The sequence below is a fragment of the Trichomonas vaginalis genome, chromosome IV (genome assembly GCF_026262505.1).
Source record: "Trichomonas vaginalis G3 chromosome IV, whole genome shotgun sequence".
In the NCBI taxonomy this organism is placed as follows: Eukaryota; Parabasalia; order Trichomonadida; family Trichomonadidae; genus Trichomonas; species Trichomonas vaginalis.
Genome location: NC_067206.1, coordinates 1,806,800 through 1,825,662, shown reverse-complemented (window position 1 = coordinate 1,825,662; position 18,863 = coordinate 1,806,800). Strand labels below are relative to the sequence as shown.

At 33.8% G+C, this 18,863-nt stretch overlaps 4 protein-coding genes and 8 pseudogenes across 12 annotated transcripts, besides 2 other annotated features; 5 read left to right on the top strand and 7 right to left on the bottom strand.

Annotated features, from left to right (window-relative positions):
* Positions 1–15,519: part of a mobile genetic element that runs on past the window's edge.
* TVAGG3_0011280 lies at positions 641–1,098 on the top strand (annotated as a pseudogene). The gene has a single exon. A coding segment is annotated over exon 1 (458 nt).
* Positions 1,572–2,486, top strand: TVAGG3_0011270 (annotated as a pseudogene). Its single transcript has one exon. A coding segment is annotated over exon 1 (915 nt).
* TVAGG3_0011260 (uncharacterized protein) lies at positions 3,712–4,131 on the top strand (the record flags this gene model as incomplete). Its single annotated transcript, XM_051219904.1, has 1 exon — positions 3,712–4,131. The coding sequence occupies one exon, from the start codon at positions 3,712–3,714 to the stop codon at positions 4,129–4,131; it is 420 nt and encodes a 139-aa protein (XP_051104890.1).
* TVAGG3_0011250 (uncharacterized protein) lies at positions 5,869–6,324 on the top strand (the record flags this gene model as incomplete). Its single annotated transcript, XM_051219903.1, has 1 exon — positions 5,869–6,324. The coding sequence occupies one exon, from the start codon at positions 5,869–5,871 to the stop codon at positions 6,322–6,324; it is 456 nt and encodes a 151-aa protein (XP_051104889.1).
* Positions 6,999–7,888, bottom strand: TVAGG3_0011240 (annotated as a pseudogene). The gene has a single exon. A coding segment is annotated over exon 1 (890 nt).
* TVAGG3_0011230 lies at positions 8,053–8,345 on the bottom strand (annotated as a pseudogene). The gene has a single exon. A coding segment is annotated over exon 1 (293 nt).
* On the bottom strand, positions 9,772–9,984 carry TVAGG3_0011220 (protein of unknown function, DUF4106 family; the record flags this gene model as incomplete). Its single annotated transcript, XM_051219902.1, has 1 exon — positions 9,772–9,984. The coding sequence occupies one exon, from the start codon at positions 9,982–9,984 to the stop codon at positions 9,772–9,774; it is 213 nt and encodes a 70-aa protein (XP_051104888.1).
* Positions 10,774–11,372, bottom strand: TVAGG3_0011210 (annotated as a pseudogene). Its single transcript has one exon. A coding segment is annotated over exon 1 (599 nt).
* TVAGG3_0011200 (protein of unknown function, DUF4106 family) lies at positions 11,405–11,758 on the bottom strand (the record flags this gene model as incomplete). The annotated part of the gene is made up of 1 exon (XM_051219901.1): positions 11,405–11,758. The coding sequence occupies one exon, from the start codon at positions 11,756–11,758 to the stop codon at positions 11,405–11,407; it is 354 nt and encodes a 117-aa protein (XP_051104887.1).
* TVAGG3_0011190 lies at positions 12,135–13,079 on the bottom strand (annotated as a pseudogene). The gene has a single exon. A coding segment is annotated over exon 1 (945 nt).
* TVAGG3_0011180 lies at positions 13,838–14,622 on the bottom strand (annotated as a pseudogene). Its single transcript has one exon. A coding segment is annotated over exon 1 (785 nt).
* Positions 15,421–15,519: a terminal%2Cinverted (terminal inverted repeat of Maverick-3 transposon ID:TVAGG3_0011170).
* Positions 15,520–16,865: 1,346 nt separating this feature from the next.
* Positions 16,866–18,107, top strand: TVAGG3_0011160 (annotated as a pseudogene). Its single transcript has one exon. A coding segment is annotated over exon 1 (1,242 nt).
* The last annotated feature ends 756 nt before the right edge of the window (positions 18,108–18,863 follow it).

The following is an 18,863-nucleotide window of genomic DNA, read 5'->3' as shown; positions in this document are numbered from 1 at the left end:
TCCATTGTACTACGACTTTTATCTCGAATTGTCTTTCATATATAACTACGGAGAAGTGCTGAAAAAGTATTGAAAAATGAGTTTTGGTTAGATGTTTTTTTAGGTGTGCCTATGTGCCTATGTGCCTCGGTCATTTTAACTTCTCTGAAAAAGTGTGACAACACGACATTTTGACAACATCGTAGAAAACACACAAAACTCTTGAATTTTGTATAAAAAAAGCAACCCGCGGAATTCCGGCGGTTGGTATATTCTTCACAAAATGCTTGTTTTGAGGTCGAGCCACTTTTGGCTCCACCGTATTTTTCAACCAAAACTCATGAATTTACACCAAAAAATATATTTTAGGTGGAACCAGGTCACCAGGTCACCAGGTAATTTTAACTTCTCTGAAAAAGCGAGACAACATGACATTTTGACAACATCGTAGAAAACACACAAAACTCTTGAACCTTGTATAAAAAGCAACCGTCGGAATTCCGGCGGTTGGTATATTCTTCACAAAATGCTTGTTTTGAGGTCGAGCCACAAACGGATGTCCGACGGTTAAGCCACAAACGAATGTCCGACGGTTAAGCCACAAACGAATGTCCGACGTACCACCAAAAAATATTTTTTTATTTTTATTGTAAGAACAGAAATGTCAGTCGAAGCAAAAACGTTCACGAACAAATCTAATGGCGAAACATTCACAAAAGGCACTTACAACGGTATTGAAGTCTTACGTAGAGACAAGGATGGTTATATAAATGTAACAAATATGTGTCAGCAGTTTAGGAAAGACTTTAGAAGGTTGTTGGAAAATAAGTCCTGGGAAGAGTATTTTAAGGCATTTTGTGAAGAATATACCACCCCGCGGAATTCCGCGGTTGCTTTTTATACAATGTTAATGCAGGAATTCCCGATGAAATCAAACAGGTTAGAGGAATGTATGTAGACCCAAGACTCGTAAACTATATTGCAATGTGGGCTTCTCCAAAATATTGTATAGCAGTTGGAAAAATTCTGGACTCCATAGACAAGAAAGTTCATGAGAAGTTAGATGAAGAAGAACTTGAAGATACAGTAGAGAATGCAAAACCTTTGTTCGAAGAAGAAGTTAGAAAAATGCATGAAAAACAAATAGAACATGAACGTGAGATATGTTCTGGTTATAGAGATTCTCCATACGAACTAGACCAATGGGAACAAGAAGATTTAAAGAGAGAATTTAGAGAATATGAACTCGCTAAGATAACATTAGAAGCTGCAGAAAAGAAGTTAAAAGTTTGGGGTCGTTTTGTACAAAAATATTGTGAGTAAATGAACCATTTTTTTTTATTGAAATTTACACCAAAAATATATTTTAGGGTAGAAGGGTAGCTCTACCCTCTTTTCTACCCTCTTGAATTTTCATGAATTTCATCGTAAATGTTTTGTCGAAACTTCATCGTAAATGTTTTGTCAAACATGAACGTAAATGTTTTGTCAAGACTTCTTCGTACATGTTTTCTAACCTCATGAGTTTTCCCGAAATAAAAAATAAAGTTGGTTTTTTTAAAAAAATATTTTTTTATTTTTATTGTAAGAACATGTTAGCAACAACAGCACCAAACTCGTTAGTCATGAACCCAACTTCAATGTTAGTAGAGATGAAAAGCTTCATTCCTTCTTCATATACTTTTGAGACAGAAATCCAGAAGATAAAGCAAGAACTTTTAACAAGTAATTTAGACTGTAGTGCGAAAGATGAAACAAATGAACAGTATCTTTATGAAATGCAGGATATTATTGACCATCTACCTAAACTTCCTGAAATCCAACAACAAAAGCTTACTATTCCAGAATTCGATGAAATAGAAGTCAAAGCAACTGACTCAGTAGAAATAAAGAAGTTCATACGTAAGGTTAACTATGAGTTTCTTGGATTTCATTGCAACCACAAAGTCATGGACAAAGATTGCGATATGGTATATAAAGAACATCTCTGACATATATAAATCTGGGAGTTTAAGACCTACGACAACTTTGTTTCGTTAGTTGCTGAATGTGTATGGCAGATAAGAGATAAAGATAGAAGAGGTAAAGTATGGAATGAACAGATAAAACCCGCAACTTTTGAGTTAAAGAAAACCATTGACGCCTTAGTCATACTAGCAGGTAAGATTTCAATGTACAATGCTAAAATGAACCCACAATGTTCAAAATGTAAAGCAGCAATGAGGAAATATAACTACTCCGTCAAAGAGATAGAACGTATGCGAAACGACTATGCTGACTTAAAGAAAGAAGTAGAGAAACCAGCAGAAGATAAAATGGACATGTTGACATTTCTGAACAAAAACTATCCAACAGCTGACGATTTCCTTCTTTCAGATGTCAAGAAGAAATATAAAGAAACCTTCGGCATTGTTAAAACATTCGATGTACTGACAGAAGAAATAGAAGCTACGAAATTGTTTAGAATTTCACGAATTCACAATGTTTACCATGTAAAACGCTTATAAAATAACTGGGGTAGAAAAGAGGGTAGAAGACAGGTTATATCTAACCTTCTACCCTAAAATATATTTTTGCTGAATTCAGCACAAAAATCTGAGTAAAATGGCATAAGATTGCTTACCATGTAAAACCGAGAGAAGAGATTCCGTACGAAAACAGTGAAGCACAGCGAGTAGGTAAGAAAACGTAGTCGCCAAAACTCTATGAAAATCGTGAAAATTCTCTAGACCGTTTTTTTCCCTACTCGCCAAAACTCTATGAAAATCATGAATTTCCTTAAGATAGAAAAAATAAAGTTAGTTTTTTATAAAATATTTTTTTTATTTTGTATGTAAAGACAGAAATGACAACAACAGAGAACACAACAACTGCTATCGTTCATGAAGCTATAAATGAAGAATATGAGTACATACAATATAACAAACAACTCCGTCTCATTCGTTCGGTCAAAGATGACATGTACCAAATGCAAAGTATTTTGACAGCATGTGCTACACCAGATACTAAGAAACCACAAGACTGGTTTGAATTAAATAGCACTCATGAACTTTTGAGTGAGTTTCGAACATGTAGAACTTAAAAAGATGTACCAAGACAGACAAAACTTACCATCGCATCTAAAAGGTATATATGTTCATAAGTTCCTAGTTAGTTCAATAGCAATGTGGGCTTCTCCTCGCTATGCTTGGTATATTTACAGACTTCTTGACGAAGTTGCTGAAAAATACATGTAAAGCGTTTATTTTTGGTCTTTTGTGAAAGTAAGAAAATAACGCTAATTTTTTTCTAACAAATTTTTTTATCTTGTATGTAAAGACAGATATGTCAACAACAGAGAACACAACAACAGTTATAGTCCATGAAGCTATAAATGAAGAATATGAGTGGGTTCAGTTTAACAAACAACTCCGTCTCATTCGTTCGGTCAAAGACGATATGTACCAAATGCAAAGTATTTTGAATGCTCTTCGTTCTACAAAGCAAGCATATCATTGGTTTGAAAACCAGCAGGCAAAAGAACTTTTAGAAGAATTTCCTCATATGTTTGCGTTCCTCGGAAAACCGAGGAACGAGATTCCGTACGAAAATCGTAAAAATTTGCCAAATAGTTTGAAAGGATATTATGTTCATAGACTTTTAGTAAATGCCGTAGCAATGTGGGCTTCACCTCGTTACGCTTGTTATATTTTCATGATGTTAGATGAACTTCATAGACAAGAACGCGAACAGATGGAAAAGAAACTTCAAGCAAAAGATGAAGTCATTGAAGCAAAAGACAAAAACATACAGAAAAGAATACCACGTTCGGTACCAAAAGGAAAGGAAAAGAACTATAAGTATATGATTTACACTGAAGAGATGGAAAATGAAGAAGACAGAGATATGGTTATGTTGCATTTAGTCAGAAGAAACAACAAAAGCTTTTACGACCTTGCTAAGATTTACAAATCTGACAGAAATTGGTTCTATCGCGAAAACTTACCGATTTCAATGACACCAAATGAAGATGTTAAACAGATAGTTCAAGATACGTTACCTCAAACACACTATGATATGAAAGGTTGTACAATACTTACCTTCAAAGAAGATTTGCCATTGTTAAAGGAAAAAATAACAGAGTATTTTGACAACTTCAAACAAGCAGAGTAAATGAACCATTTATTTTTCAAGCTTGCCTTTTACATTCTGCCTGAGGAAGTCTTTAACAAGCTCGTTAATTTCAATTAGATAAATTGCTTCGTCTAAGGGGTCAAGCTCCATACTGAGTCAGTACAATATTGTACTTTTTCAAGACAATGTTGTATAAATTCAGTACAATATTGTACTTTTTCAGAACAATGTTGTATAAATTCAGTACAATATTGTACTTTTTCAGAACAATGTTGTATAAATTCAGTACAATGTCTCTCAAATTTGAGTACAGCTGTACTTTTTCAGAACAAGTCTTGAACTTTTTCAGAACAATGTTGTACTTTTTCAGAACAATGTTGTACTTTTTCAAGACAATATTGTACTTTTTCAAGACAATATTGTACTTTTTCAAGACAATGTTGTACTTTTTCAAGACAATATTGTACTTTTTCAAGACAATGTTGTAAAATTCAGTACAATATTGTACTTTTTCAAGACAATGTTGTATAAATTCAGTACAATATTGTACTTTTTCAAGACAATGTTGTATAAATTCAGTACAATGTCTCTCAAATTTGAGTACAGCTGTACTTTTTCAGAACAAGTCTTGAACTTTTTCAGAACAATGTTGTACTTTTTCAGAACAATGTTGTACTTTTTCAAGACAATATTGTACTTTTTCAAGACAATATTGTACTTTTTCAAGACAATATTGTACTTTTTCAGAACAAAGACGGTTAAGACACAAACGAATGTCCGACGTTCCTCTTCCTGAATGTTCTTCCAAAGCCAGAAGAACCGACAGCCCCAGCACCACAACAGACTAAGACTCAAACTCTTTATTTTTCAAGCTTGACTTTTTACAATTTGAACTTTGTTCGCGTAGATGTGAATTCTGAAAGAAGTATGAGGGTCTTTATGACTTTGTACTTCTCCCAGAGTTCATGTCTGTCAAACTTACCTGCCATGGGACTCTTTCATAAGTTCCATGAAATCGTCTTCGGACAATCCAGGGAAAAATATGATATCAGTAAGTATTCTTTTAACATCCTTACTTAAACTCTTTGCTGTCTGTACACAAATGACAACTGAGATGTTAAAGTGTCTGAGCTTCTTAAGAATTCGACACATATCTTGTTCTCTATTCTTAAGCAAAGGATGAGAAGCAAAGTCATCTAAGATAAGAAGACATCTGTGAGGGTAAGTCTTCCAATCGTAAGATTGCAATTTCTTCGAAATGTATTCTATCTCTTTCTGTTTGTTTCTGAAGTGTTTCTTCTCTAATATTCTCTGCATTTCCTCATTTGGGTCTTTAAACTTAGAATTGACATACTCATTTATAGCATTATACTTCAAAACCCTTCTTTGGTACTTCTTTATCCAATCTAACAACTCAGTATCTTTTATACATACTAACTTAGACTTTTTTATAATATCTTTGAACGAATTTACGGTTTGGTCGAATTGACCAGAAGTACTACAAATGACTACTAACTCATAGAATGGGTTCTTCTCATCTAGTTCTTGTTGTTGTGCAGCCATTTTAAGATAAGTGAAAGTCTTACCGACCCAGGTGGTGCGATTAGACCTGTTATACCATTCTGAGCAAATAAGAACTTGTCATGTATGGGTTTTATCTGAGCATTTTCCAACTTCCTCTTGTTCTTTTTAAAACATTCTCAAATTTCTTGTCAATGTCAGCAACTTTTTTTCTAACATATTTTTAGAAAAATTAAAATTTTTATCTTTTAGAAAATGTCTAGCGATTTCGCTATCTATATTCGAGACAAGCTTTTTGACTCTAAAACTTCTGTCGACCATAAAATCTTACATAGTGTAAACAAGAAAGGTGAATTTGTTCTAAAGTTCTGTTTCTGGGAATATGACAAGAACCATAAAACATTACAAAGAGCAGTCTTAAAATTTGTCAATGACAGACTTGTTGACAGAGATGACACCGATTGGAAAGATGAAGTCCAACAAAAGTTCTTAGAATGCAAAGAAGGCACATGCGCTGTTCTTGAAGATGAAATAGAAAACAGAATAGAAGAGCTATTAAAGGACAAAGAACTTTTACATAAATATGGTTCTGAGAAATTTGACATAACTCCACCAGAGAAGAAGAAGAAGAGAGAAAAGAAAGAAAAGAAAGTAGAAGAAAAGAAGAAAGAACCTGAACCAGTTCCAGAGAAGGTGAGATATGACATGTAAAAATAAAATTTTATTTTTAGAACATTTCTGGGTCAATGTCAATGTTCTCTTCCTCTTTAGGAGCAAACACTGGCTTAGACTCTAAAATCTTTTTACCTAATTTACCTTGAACTTCAACTATCTTAGACTCATAATATTCATAGTCGTCTGCTTTCTTTGGTTCATAAGGTATAACAAGTTTGTATGCTTTGCCTTCTTTAAGGTTTGAAAACCTTCTGTCAAATTTTCCTTGACTGTTAACAAACCTTCTATGTCTAAGTCTTCAAATTTCGCACCATTTTTAGTCACAATAGCAAACTTAAACGGGTTCGATGTTCCAAACTTTGTCAAATGTAGACTTTTCAAAATGGTAGAAGTAAACATTCAAATATATGAATGGGTCTAGTTCTTCTTTGACTTCTGTCATGTACTTATTTACTGAGATGAATTTTGTCATCTTTTCTATCGGATAAAAAAATATTTTTTTAAAATTTACTCAGAAAAATTTTTCTTTGTATATACGCCATTCTGAACATCTAAAAGATTTTTGACATTTGCCAAGAATGTTCGTTTAGACGCTGTCATATAACCATATTCTTGACAATACTGTTTATACGAATCGTACAATGACCTTTCATCTAAACACTCAAAGTTAGTCTCATCTATAAACAGTTCATATACACTCTTGTTTGCTTCTAACAATGTTTGTCTTTCTTCGGTATGTGGAATTTGTCTTGGATTGAACTTAGAAATATCTAATGTCATGAAATATGAGAACAAGTGGTTGTAAAAGTTAGGTGTCAAAGTTTCTGCTAAGTCGTCAAAATATTCTGTATCTTGCATATGAGAATCTGACGTTCTGACAACTACATATCTTCTGTCAGAACTTTCTAACTTCATCGGAACGGCGTTGTTTGAAACCATGATGAAATTTGCAACATTTTCACAAACTCTTTGGTCTTTATATTTCTTTCAACAACTCCAACTTTGTCTGTTATAAGACTCTTCAAAGCATCTGAGTTTAAAACTTTGTTGTATCTATACTTTGAAGTTCGTTACATACTATAAGTTTCATATTCTCTATTGAAGAGTTAAATTTACCGCAGATGTTTCTAAGTTTGTCATATTAGGGTTCGAATAGCCTCTAACAGTTTGCATAAGATATCTGTAAAGAAAGTGTTCTTACCAGTTCCTTGTTTTCCAATTATAATGAGAGCAGTTTCATTTTTAGCACTTGGATATTGTAAGATGTTTGCAAACCAACATAAGATATACTCATAGACTCTTTCGTTTCCATTGCATATAATTTCTTTGACATGGTCTAACCAAGCTTCTATAACATTTTCTTTCCATTCTACTTGTTCGTATTTATATCCAGTGAAGATAGAATAGAAGTTTGGAGATGGTGTATAGAACTTTATACCACGAACTGAAAAATCTTCAATTTTGACAATAAGATATCCCAAGCATCTAACATCTTCATGCCAACCTGTACGACTTTTATTTTCTTAAGTTTCTGTCTACATTCTTGTTCAGACACTATTGTTGCTCTTGGTTTGTTAAAGACAACATCCCATTCTTTCATAACATAACATTCTGGGGCAGAGTCGACATAAATGACTAAACGTTTCAAATTCTCGACTGCTTTGTTATAGTCTCTAAATGGACACATATTTCTGAACGCTTGGAAGTCATAAAAATCTGAAACATCTATTCTGTACATTTTTATAAAAATAAAAAAAAATATTTTTATTCTTGACTTTGTTGTTGCATTTGTTCCATTTGTTGCATTTGTTGTTCTTGAGCTATTTGTTTTGAAGTTGTTCTTGTAATACAATACTTTCACCAGTTGCATCTTCCAATTCGAAACTTTCTGCCGTCATTGACAAATACATAGGACATAAAAGTTTTACAGGAACAAAGTTTGCGTCGACTAATGTCAACGTTATGTTTGCTAAAGTGTTTGAGTTTACTAAAGCTGAAAACTCTGCATTCGAATGAACAATAGGCAAACCAGCAGAGAAAGTGTTGTTTATACGCATGAGTATCTTTTGGTCATAGTAGTTTCTGTCGACATTCGAATAGCACTTTGAACCTAAGTTTGAAACAATATATAAAATAGGTGTACTTAAAGTCAATGGAACAGACATTCCTTGTATGACACCTTTTCCTGTTATAGGAAACTGTTGGTAGTAAAAACCAGATATAAGTTTTGTATTATAGCTCATATCGTTTATACTAAACTCAGTCGGACATCCAAACATAATGAAACCTGCTCTAGTTGCAGCACATGTTACATCCGTCCTTAAAGTATTAAATAAGTCAACAAAACCTGTTGGTGGTATATCTGAGTAAGTATCTTCAAAGAAGTATTTTTTACCATTCACACAACAAAGTCTTCTGGTGTCAAAAGAGCAAAACAGGCTTTAGTCGTCATTGTGTTTAAGGTTAGTTTACAATATCGTCCTTGAGGACTTTGTAAGTTTGTTGTTATAGAATTATATGACTCAGGGTTTTTAGTCGTAATAGTATAAACCACTATGTCTTCTGCCATTTACTTAGCAAGTAAATTTTAATGAAATGTTGTGGTCGTCAAATATTTTTATGACGTCTGGGAAACTATATTTTAAGTTCAACGTTTCACCTCCTTTCATAACGTATATCTTGTCAATGACATTATATGAAACACCACAGCAACAACGTCGGGTTCTATTTCTTTGATGTTTATATCGTCTGCCTCTGTCAAAAGTTTCAATAGTTCTTTCAAAACTTCATGAGGTGCGATGACATATGAGTTCACTTTTACAGGGTTGTGTTCGACCAAGTTTAACATTATACCCAAAGCTTGACAAATCTTCTCCTGAGTTTTAAGTTTGTCTTTAAGTTGTTGGTAGTCGTTTCGAATATCTGCAACAGAACTTAAGTCTCTGCTAACTTCAGGGTATGTTGGTTGTTCTTTTACAGGAACTATTGTTATACCATCTTCGTCTTCGTATGGTTTCCCCACTTCAACATCTCTTTCTTTGACATTGACAACAACACTTTGACTGTTTGTTTGAGTTGGTGAATTTAACTTCACATCTGCCACCGCCATTAAACCTTTTGAAACACTTACGCTTCTATTTTTCGGAAATGACATTTACTAAGAATAAAAAGATGGACGTATTTGAGTATCTCTTTGAATTGAAGCAAAACAAAGTTTACACACACAAACAATACAAATACATTGACAGAATAGTTCTTTATACAAACAATGGTAAATGTTATAGAATAGCAGTCTTTGCTGAACCAAAATATTTTCATAAAGCAAAGAAAGTTGGTATAACCGAATGGTGAAAGTTCTTGAAGCAGACAAAAATATAACAACAAAACTTACAGATATTTCTAAAGGTAAGTTTATAATACAATATTATATCAAAACTGGCGTACTGTCAATATTTGACGGAGAGAAGTCAGTTCAAGAACAACTTACTGACCTGCTGCCAAAATCTGCTCGATGGAAGCTGTCGTTATGCCAATCTGAGGAGCCCCAGCAGGTTTCATCGAACGAATCTTCAAAAGAGCATCTTCCGTGAAAAGTGCTATTGGTTTTGTAAACTTCTTTGCTTTCAATTCATCTGGACCGTCTCTGTCACCAGTATATTGTATTTGTACAGTACCAACAGTTGAAATACCACCCATAAAGTCTTCTGAGTCAGCAAATGGAATGCCAAGCCAAAAGTTTGAACGGTCTCCATTTGTATATTGAGTTTTTTGAGCTCCTGTATGAGTCCATACTTTCACATATGGCATAATAGAACTTTGCATTTCAGGGTTAATGGTTGTTGTGAAGTTGTTGTTAAAGTTCATAGCATCTAATGTCAAGTTGTATGACCTCATATCCTCAACTGTAGAATATTCTTCTCTTGGATAGTATTTGCCATCTATGTTTATATGGTATTTAATACCAGGGTTGTAGAAGCAAGAATAGTCATTTATAGTTCGTCTGAACAGTACAAACATAGTATCTGCATGTTTCATTGCAGTTGTTAAGGCAATATCTGTTCTTGCACCTGGGTCAGCACTTTGGTTTCCAACTTCACCTGCAAAGTCTTTGACAGATATTTGGTGTATAGGGAACATAAGTGGAACTGCAATATATTTGGCAGCTAAAGCATTTGAAATATCTGGGTCCAACATATAGACTGCAAGTCTGCTTTCTATTCTCTTGCATTCAAACTTTTCGCATGTGAACTTAACTGGGTCCAAGCATCTCCAGCAGCATTGAAATAATAGTTTACTTCAGTGTTGAGGTTTGAGAAACCAAAGTCTAAGTCAACTTTTTGCAAAAGTCGGCGAATGACATTTTATTGTTCCCACTACTCTGTAAGAGTGAATGGGTCTTGTGTTGGTGCAATGACTAAGTTATTTTTGCTTGGAGTAAGTTCGATAGAAATTTTTCCTGCCCAGTTTGGCAAGTATCTTAAAAACCTGAAGATGAGGAAAGATGACAAAGGAACTCTAAGTTTCAATTTTACTTTGGTTACTGCTGCTGCAGTTTGTCCAGAAAGGTTAACATAAACTCCTGGAACGTTAGGGTCAAGTCTTCTTATTTTCTCAATAGTTGCATACTGGTCTGTTTGTTCTCTAGCTTGTGGTTGTACTGAGTTTCTCAAAGCGAACCATTCATAGTTTGCCCATGTTACTGTTTGAACTAAGTCAGAGTTAGAATATATCTTATATCCCATGAAAACTTCTGGAGCATATTGGTATCCGACATAGAAAATTCCATTGCAACCTTTCTTGTCAGACAACTTGGCAGAAGGTTTTATTTCAATGTCTTGTTCCACGTATAAGAAAGAGTTGTCAATAGAAATTATATGAAACCTGTCGCAAGCAATATCTACTGTTGTTGAAGAACCTTCTCCAAACTCACCTACGTTTCCATAAGAAACAGCAGTTGTATATTCGTAAGTTCCAGGAACTATTTCTGACCTTCTAATGGCATTGTCGCATTCGTTATACCATTCGGAAACATTTCCATTCATAGCATCCAAAACTGTTGGCGTTATATTCTGAGCGGCGTACATTTCATATGAGTAAAAATATAGAATAGTTGGATTTATATGTCATAATAGAACCCACGTGGACCAAGCTTTACTTTCTTCCTGACTGAGTTTTTAACTCTTCTTTTTCCTTCATTGCCCTCTGCTTGAAGTTGTTGCATCTTTGCATTATGTTCATCTAGTATGTTGCAAATTTCCCATGTCCTTTTTGCCTTTTGGCTCTGGTCGCCCATCTCAGGTAACCTATATCCTAGAAAGAGTTTGTCATAGTCTGTATTTGAGTCTTCGCGTATTGTTTGCATGACTCTTTCCTGAGTTTCCGGTTCAAGCTCTTCAAACAGTGCCTGTCCATATGGAATATGCTCGTTTCCAAATATATGTTTTTGTAGCCATTCTGGTTTTCTTTCCATGTTACCAACTATATCTTTTGTGAATGGGAAAGCTTCTACCCAATCTTTCAGTCTTGCGTCGTTTATTTCTGTAGTTGGTTTTATTTTGTCAAGGAACATGTTTTTCAATACTAACATTTCATTTGGTACTGTCCATTTGAGTTTTCTTAAATATTCATCCCTTCTCGGTTCATTGTCTGCAAAGTAAGTTTTTATGACATTTTGTAAACTTTCGTTTGCAAGGTCATGTACAATAGGTTCTCTTCCTTCTCTCTCCCTAACTTTCTTTCTAAACTCTTCACCAAATATACCATCTCTATGGTTCTGTGTAGTTCTTTGAGATAAATGTTCTAGAACGTCAGGTGTTATATTTCCATCAGCCATGTTCATTTCATACTGGTTCAAAATATCTGCATCTTTCATATCTTTCAATGGCATTAAAGCCGCGCTTAAAATACCAGCTATATCTGGTTCACCATTGACTTCCATTGCGTCTACAACTTCTTGGAATTGTGGTTGTAAGTTTATGAACCACCTATCCGAGTTAGCTTTATGACCCCATCTCATTGTAGTTCCATCGTCTGCAGAAACAAAAGTAGGTTTGTTTCCATCTTGGTTAGGTTCTGAATGAACTTTAAACAATGTTTCATTTCTATATGTTTTCTTGAAATTTAACCTTTTATCTTCACCGAGTTCATCCGAAGATTGAACGTTAAATGCTCGTAAGTAAAAAGGGTTGTTGTATTTGTGTACATTTTTTTCAGTTCTTCCATTCTATGCTGAATATTTTCATCTGGTGTTGGAGTCTTTTGTATGTCGGCAAACATTTTTCGATATTCTTCTACTATGTCAGCCGAATTTTTTTTAGACTCTTGGAAATATTCCATATTCTCCGCATACTCTTGTTGAGGGTCAAGATTTTTCGGCTGTTCCAAATCTTCATCTAGTTCTGTGAAGTTAGTTTCCAAGGAAGGACTTGTTCGTTTCCTTCAGGCTCTTCTAGCTGTTGTTGCTGAACTATTTCTTCCATGTCTGGTTGTATCTGAACTAGTTCTTCCTGTGGAGTTTCTTGTACCTCATCTGCTGGCATTTCATATATTCCGAGACCGTTTTTAAAAAGTTCCCTATCTACGTCATCCGCATTCATAAGCTTTTGTTCTTTCGTTCCGTCTCTATTTTTTACGCGTTTCATGACGAAAGTTGAATTGTCATTTAGCTCTGACATCAAATATCTCGGAGTAAATTCGTTCATGTCATTTGGATGATATGCTATTAAATCATATCCCTTAGCGAGCTTGTATTTTCCAGGTTTGAAATTATATCCCATTTGGTGCTGAGTCATAAAGCTAAATAGGTTCGGGTCAGTATTTCCATCCTTGAACTTTCTAATAGCTTCTTTATATCTGTCACTAAAGTCAACAGTATCTGCGAAACCACACTCTTCTTTAAGCATTTTTAAGAATTCTTGGTTTCCTTGTTCTCTACTTCTTTTATGTCCTTGCTCTGTTTGTGGTTGTTGTGCTGGTTGTGGAGTGGTTGCTGTGCTGGTTGTTGTTGTGTGCTGGATTTTGAACTGTTGGTTGTTGTGCTGGATTTTGAACTGTTGGTTGTTGTGCTGGTTTTGGTGCATGCCTGTGTCTATGTCCATGTGACGATGTAAATGTTCTAGGTAGTCCTGGTGCAGGTGCTTCTCTTGGAGGGTTTGGTGGTATATAAGTTCCACCAGCTGGCACATATGTTCCATCTGCAGCGTAATGTCCTACCTGACTTTTCGTTTTTAAGAAAGCATTTACTAGGTCTGTTTTGGTCTGTTGTAACTCTTTTTCTTGACTTTTCACAACAGTTGCTCTAACGGCGTCATAGGCACTTTGAACTGCCTGTCTCGTTGCTGCATCTGTTATTTTCGTCATATTTTGTGCTACTTCTTTTAACTCTTTGTCGAAACCTTCAGACTTCAGTTTCTTTCCAGATGAGAAAGTCGTTCACTTGTTTCACCTTACTATGAAGAGCTTCGAAGGCGTTCTTAAAGTCAGCATTTGTTAAAGCTTCATTTGAACTATCTTCATCCGCTTGTATTTTTGTCCTTATTGACCCTATGAGTTGGGCTGCTTTAGCGTTGGCTTGGGCATCTAACCAGTCATTGTTAGCTTTTATATATTCTGCGCTTTTCATTGCCTTTTGCATAGCCGCGTCGTTATTTTTACTTTCTTGTGCTAAGTTTTCATACTGTACGGTTTGGTTTTGCAACTGTAAAAGTTTTTCTGCCTTTACATTTGCTTCAACTTCTTTTTTATACTCATCGCTATCCATATATGTCTTCAGGGCTTTTTGTTTTATCTCTTCATCTTTCAGTACTTTATATTGAGTAGTATGGTTTTTCAAATTTATGACATCTTGTTCCATTTTTGCTACTTCTGCTGCTTTTTCTGACACTTTTTTCGCATATTCCTCTGTACTTAGTTCTTTCAGTTGTTCTTCTTTCTTCTTTTCTCTACGTTTAACTCATTGAGTTTCTTTGTGTGTCTGTCATATTCTAGTTTCTTTTCGTTTTCACTTATTTGCTTCTGTATGTCTATGTTTGACTTTTTGACATCTGTTATTTGATTTTTGAGTGAACTCAAATTCATTTGACTTTGAGGGTTATAGGCTGTTCCGTCTGCAGCTCCACCATAGCCTGCCATTTTCGCTAAAAGTGCCGCTCTTAAACCTCCACTCTGTGCACCAAGAACTCGGTTTAAAAGCATAGGATTGCTTGACATTTGTTGCAACATAGTGGGGTCATTCAGCATTTGTTGTTGCAACTGTTGTTGTGGTGTCAGTCTTACTATTGGATGTTTCAATGCTCTCTTCCTCTTACGTATATTCTTACGTAGCTTACGTGGCATTTTAAGTGAAGTTAAAAAGCGGTTTTTGACAGATGTTTTATTGTGACTTCTTCGTAAAGACTTTGTTGAGATTTCTTCGTAAATGAGTGTAAATGACCCAAAAATATATTTTAGGGTAGAAGGTTAGATATAACCTCTTTTCTAACCTCTTTTCTACCCTCTTGAATTTTCATGAATTTCTTCGTAAAGACTTTGTTAAGACTTCTTCATCTAATTTCTCATGAACTTTCTTGTCTATGTTTTGTTGAGATTTCATCGTAAAGACTTTGTTGAGATTTCTTCGTAAATGACCCTAGTAGTATATTTTTGGTGTAAATTTCATGAAAAATTCAAGAGGGTAGAAAAAGAGGTTAGAAAAGAGGTTATATCTAACCTTCTACCCTAAACATTATTTTTGTCTGATTTTACGAAGAAGTCTTGACAAAACATTTACGAAGAAGTCTTGACAAAACATTTACGAAGAAGTCTTGACAAAACATTTACGAAGAAGTCTTGACAAAACATTTACGAAGAAATCTTGACAAATTCAAGAGGGTAGAAAAGAGGTTAGAAAAGAGGTTATATCTAACCTTCTACCCTAAACATTATTTTTGTCTGATTTTACGATGAAGTTTTGACAAAGTCTTTACGATGAAGTTTTGACAAAGTCTTTACGATGAAAATCTTGACAAAGTCTTTACGATGAAATCTTGACAAAGTCTTTACGATGAAATCTTGACAAAGTCTTATTCCGTTATGAAATCTTGACAAAACATGAAAACATATATAATTTGTGAAAAGCTCCTGGAAGACCCGTATATAAGAACTTCATTTATACTAAACATCTTCAGGGCTAGAAGGCACGAAGTGCCTGGAAGCCCCACTACCTTTTTTTTTTTTTTTTTTTTTTTTTTTCTTGCCTTCAGTATAATTTCAAGCTAATAAAAATTTTAAAGATACAGTGAATTACCTTAAATCTTATTTTACAATTTATGTTTTAATTTTTTTAAGGGAGGCTTCCGACCAGAAACTCTCTCAATTTTTTGTGATGTTTACACCAAAAGTGAGATTCGTTAAGCGTTTTTCTCGTTGAATATTGAGTTTCCCGGATTTTGAGTTATTCATAAAGCTCCTCTATATTATACCCTATCTACTGATATGATTGTTTTTGAAAAATCTCTTAAATCGACCTGCACTGAATTTTTTAGGGAAAATTCGAATTTTATAGGCGTTTTCTGTAACGTTGTTTTACGGAATAAAATCCGAAAAATAATTTTTTGAAATTATACTTTAATGTTTTACTCGTTGAATAAAGAATGCTTGATTTTGAAATCGAATGTTTTGCTTAAATAGTTCCAGATTCTTGAACTAGGGACGGAATTAGAGGACACGTCTTTGCTGGTTAGTCGCGTGCTTGATGACAATATGCTACAATTATAATAAACGTACAAAAGGGACGAAAATTGAGAGCTTGTAACTTTCAACCCTCCAAAATGCCTCGATAAATTTCGACGATTCGATGGGTTTGTTTTTCATAGCAGACGGCAAATATATTTACATTACTCAAATGGAAAATTGTGTGAGAAACTTTTGTTGGATTACTTAAATTTCCTTTTTATACTTATCGTTTCATCTATTCAAAATTTGAATACTCCATAAAATAAATGATAGTTCTTTTTATATCACTACTTACAGCTTTGGTTCGTGGAATAGAACAACAAAAGTCCACTAATGGAAATTCCAAATTTGGTCCATTCTCCATTGTTTCAGTAGCTGGTGTAACACTTTTAATTCTATTTACCGTATTTTTAGTTGTTGTTTTCATTGTATTAGGCATAAAAGGAAAGCTGAAGAAGATTGCAAAGTGCTCATCATGCTGCTCGTGCTCATGTTCATGTTCTTGTACATAATGCCTTACGAAATCATTTTAAAACATTTAGTTTAATATTATCGAATGTGTTTTTTTAAAATCCTATGAATTGTTCTACTTGCATTTGCCTAAAATATTGCAAATTTTAAAAAAAGTGTAAATGTCTTATATTAATTTCTTTGACATACTATACATAGGAATTACTCACATATAGAATTATATATCTACGTCTATTATTGAAAAATAAAGTCCATTAAAAATTTGAACAATTCACGTATCACAATATCAACAGTCTGTATAAAGCATCAATGTTTTATAATAAAAACTTTCAATTAGAAACGGTTCTGGTTGGAATTTCTGAAGAAATCGTAAAGTCTTACACGATTTCACTTGAATGCTTCTGATATGCATATATCTAGCTTTTAATCCAAATGAATATTCTGGAGCATTACAGAAACAATTTGATCTTGATAAAATGACATTTTCTTGTTCTAACAGTAAAAATCAAATTTCAATTGAAGATTTAAATAATGGAATCTGCAATTGCTGTGATGGCTCTGATGAGTTTTTAAATTCCTCACATTATTGTCAAATAACATGTCCATATTCTTTAAATCAACGAGATTCTAATCATTTACTGGAAATTTTTCATAATGGAATTGTTCAGAAGAATGCTTTAATCTTGAAAGGAAATGATTTGATTCTAAAATTGCAAAATGATTTAGCGCGACTTGATATAGAACTTGGTAACATATCATTAACAAAAGAAAATTTATTCAAAGAGAAGAAAACTGCCAAAGAAGTGTTAAAAAGAGATGTTTATCAAACATTTCAAACCCCTTACTATACAAGCGAAGAATTAAAAATACAAAAGGAAAAATTTATCAATAAAAAGCATGATCATTCTAAAAGAAGTAAGATTGATGATCAAGAAGTTGGTGAAACCGTTAATATATATTCATATGACAAAGAAAATTCTGAGACGATCAGAAAAATGAGAAGTATTAAGTTTGATGATGCTCAGAAGAGAAAATTCCGCGATCTTTTACAGAAATATATTGCTAAATTTGCAGAAACGTCACAACATCATAACTATTTAGAGATTCTTGTTTCCAAAAGGCAAAGGAACCCGCCTCTATTAGAGAATTATAATAGTATATCAAATAAGTAAAGCAGGCATGTATTAATGATCCTCAATTTTACTCGTATGGAAAGTATTAAGCAAAGATTAAACTTCAATGAAGTCTGGCAGTCATTATATGGTATTAGCTTCAAAGAATAAGATAGAGAATGCTGCGGCTACATTCAATATTGAGTTTTTAATTGCAGCTCAGCAGCTATTCATCAAAATGGAATAGCAAAGTTCGGATCTTTTAAAGGAATTAAAGATAATATGCTGATATATGAGCCTGATCGCCTTGATCCATTAAACATACTGTGAGAATTCGCTTAATTTGTTATCCAAAAATTTTCACATTGGAAGCTTTGCAAAAAACAAAACACATTTAGATATAAACTTGGTTTGCCGCATGTTTGCCCATAGCTAATGATGACAATGCTTTTGACGCATGGATTCATGAAATTCAATTTTACCGTAATAAAATTTTTTGCCTCTGATGTTTTTGCAGATCTATAATTGCAAATTCCTATTAGTACCTTATAAGAGTTATTATTAAGTTTTAAAAAAAAAAAAAGGTAGTGGGGCTTCCAGGCACTTCGTGCCCTCTAGCCCCGAAGATGTTTTGTCACTTTTCTGTCACTTTTCAGGTAAAAACATTTTTATTATTATATATAAATGAATTTTACAAAACCACCGTTACCCTTCTTTGGAAATAAGAGTAGATGTAAAGATATTTATTGAGAGAACTTAAGAAACTACCGAATGGTCTAACATTTGTAGATTTGTTCGGTGGAAGTTTCTATATATCCCATTTGTGCCATACAATATTCCCAGACTCAAAGATTATATGCAATGACTTCGACAACTATATGAACCGTCTCAAACATATCCAGACACAAACAAATATTGAAAGAGTTAAAAGAAAAGATACCTATAGGTAAGATGGAAAGTATACCATTAGATAAGAAAAATATGTAGAGAGGTTTTGAAAAAAGCAGATATATATGACTGGGATAGTATATCTTCTAGACTATTATATAGTGGTTCTATAAGAGTTCATGACATTGAAACACTTATGTCAAAAGTTTTATATCTTAACTATACAAATGTTTTCAAAAGAACATAGAAAAATATATGAGGGTATAGAGTTTGTGAGATGTCATTGGACAGAGTTGTATGAAAAATATAAAGACAAGGAAAATGTTTTCTTTATAGTGACCCGCCGTTCTTTAACACATGGGATTTTCAATACCAAGTAGACTGGACTTTGAG